At 39.9% G+C, this 2,347-nt stretch overlaps 1 protein-coding gene across 1 annotated transcript; it reads right to left on the bottom strand.

Moving 5' to 3' along the window:
* Window positions 1-737: 737 nt before the first annotated feature.
* LOC110112966 (delta(8)-fatty-acid desaturase 2-like) lies at window positions 738-2,075 on the bottom strand. Its single transcript, XM_020845378.1, has one exon. It carries the CDS (start codon window positions 2,073-2,075, stop codon window positions 738-740), a length of 1,338 nt encoding a protein of 445 aa, XP_020701037.1.
* Between the last annotated feature and the right edge of the window lie 272 nt (window positions 2,076-2,347).

Raw genomic sequence — 2,347 nt, 5'->3', positions numbered from 1 at the left:
ACTAAAAAGCTGCTTTAATAAGCAATAAAAAGCTATCTCAAATGAAGCCTAAGGTTTTGTTTGGGACGACTTTTTAACTGCTTCTTAAAACAACCTTTTAGCACAAAAATTTTAAAAATTTTGTACGAGAAAACTACTTCAAGAATTAGTAAAAAAGCCGTCCAAAATGAACCCTAAGTCTATAGAATTTTTTTATAATAAGTTATGGCAAGAGATTGAGTAAATGGATGTGCAATATGCACTTAGAGTCTCACTCAAAGCTTTTCCAATTTGATCTCAAAAGATTATGCATGTACCAAATTTAGGTGCATATATGACACAAAATAGAAAATATGATCTCTAACTTAAAGGAAGTCCAATCAATCCAATATACAAAAGAATAAAAAAAACTCAATTGTTATCATTAAAATGAATATATATTGGTATAATTTTTCCTTCTCATATAAAGCTTGTCCTTAAAATCCCAAGATCTAATAGAGCCTACAAACCTGCACGTATAATTAATATTTTCATAATACCTCACACAACCAATACATATAAGAAAATCAAACATAGCATAGCGAATTAATACAATTCAAACAAATACAATACAATAGCAAATATAGAGACATTTAAGTCAGTTACGACAAACTCACACACACATCATATACGCAAGACTTGAACCTAAGACCTCTTAATTTGTGGCCAAAAATTCGAACCAACAAATCAATGAGAGTTGCGTAATCAACCATATGTATTTAGAGCATCCCACACCAAATTCCTGGCCCCGAAACCTCCATGTTCCTAGCTTTGAGCGCAATATCTTTCAAAGTTGCCAAAGTCCTTCTATTTGCCTCACAAAAGTCAACGCTTGGGTACTGCAACTTGTGTTTCTTGCAAAGCTCCCTCACCAAAGGAGCAATCCTTCGAAGATGGCACCTTGGCAGCCGAGGAAACAAATGGTGTTCCACCTGAAACTGAATCCCCCCATAAAACCAATCCATCCATGGCAAACATCTTATGTTAAGCGACCCAGTCGCTTGCACCTTGCACCACTCATCCCCCTGAGGCTGCCCAACGTAAACACTAGTAGAAAAATGACTTAAACAAAATAGAACATGTTGTATCCCAGTAACAATAAAACATGCTCCTACAAACAACAATCTTTCTCCATTATTAGGCAGAAATGAAACTAAATAAGAATACCATACCCAGAACACCATCACCCCAAGTATCTCTTGGAATATGTTAGGCACATTCTTGTTCCAAAGAAGAAGAACTATGGACTGTGCAGAGAGATTCAAACTTGCGAAGCACATCACAGGGTAGAATGTCCAGTGCTGGTGACTAATGAGAGTTTTTGCTATAGTATCATACCTCATCTTTCTTTCATAAAAGTAAGAAGTGAGGGTGTTGAAGAGCTCGTTTGAAACAGCAAAGATAGGTATGTGCTGTAAATCGGGATCAAAGTCAAGGCTATTGCAAGCGACATGGTGTGCATTATGGGTTCTCTTCCACCAACCGATGCTTACCCCCGTAAGGCAATTAGCATAAAAAAGCTGCGTTATGCGGTTGAACCATGGGGTTAACATGACAGTGGCATGGCCTGTGTCATGGGCCACCCACCCCGATTGGGTCCATATAAAACCAATCAAAATGCCGGCAGCAACGTGGGCATAGAGGCTAGTGGTGCCGATGATGAAGAAGACGGCGATGGAGAACAGAGTGAATATGATAAAGAGGGTAAGGAGGATAACATGGCCTTTCTGTTCGAAAAGGCCGAGTTTTGTGAAGTCAGAGATGGGGAGCTGGTAGTCCTTGGAGAGGTCAGATATCTGATTATTAGAGAGGTGGTATCCGATGAAGAAGCGGTCGAGGTGCTTCCATGCGAAGGGAGGGTGGAGGGCGGTAAAGGGGTCGGTGGCGTCCTGGCCAGCAAGGTTGAGGAGGGGTATACCCCCACCAGGGTGATCTCTGATCCAATGGGTGAGGTCGTAGACCTTATCGTGGATGAAGATCCATAGATCGGAAGGGGAGTTGTGCTCCCGAAGCTCCTCCAGTGTAATATGCTTCTTTTTTTCTATTTGAGTTTCCATTAGCTTTATTTATTGTGACTTTATTAATGTGGGTTGGCTATTGTTTTTGCTGTGTTAAATAGATAGACTAGGCAGATCATGCCACCGCTTAAGTTAAAGTCATCAATTCTTAAGTTTTAAATTGCATGAGGAATCAATATTGGAAGGGCCGCCAGCGAAATGGAAACAGAAGGGCATTGAAAAATCAAGTTGTCATATTCTCCCGAAAGGTGGGAAATGACGTGGAATGCATGAAGAATGTACTTGTTTAATTTATAATACTTGGTTAGCGT

The sequence above is a fragment of the Dendrobium catenatum genome, unplaced genomic scaffold (genome assembly GCF_001605985.2).
Source record: "Dendrobium catenatum unplaced genomic scaffold, ASM160598v2 fragScaff_scaffold_1557, whole genome shotgun sequence".
Classification (NCBI taxonomy): Eukaryota; Viridiplantae; Streptophyta; class Magnoliopsida; order Asparagales; family Orchidaceae; genus Dendrobium; species Dendrobium catenatum.
The sequence above is the reverse complement of the archived record's forward strand: the minus strand, read 5'-3'. Positions and strand labels throughout refer to the sequence as shown.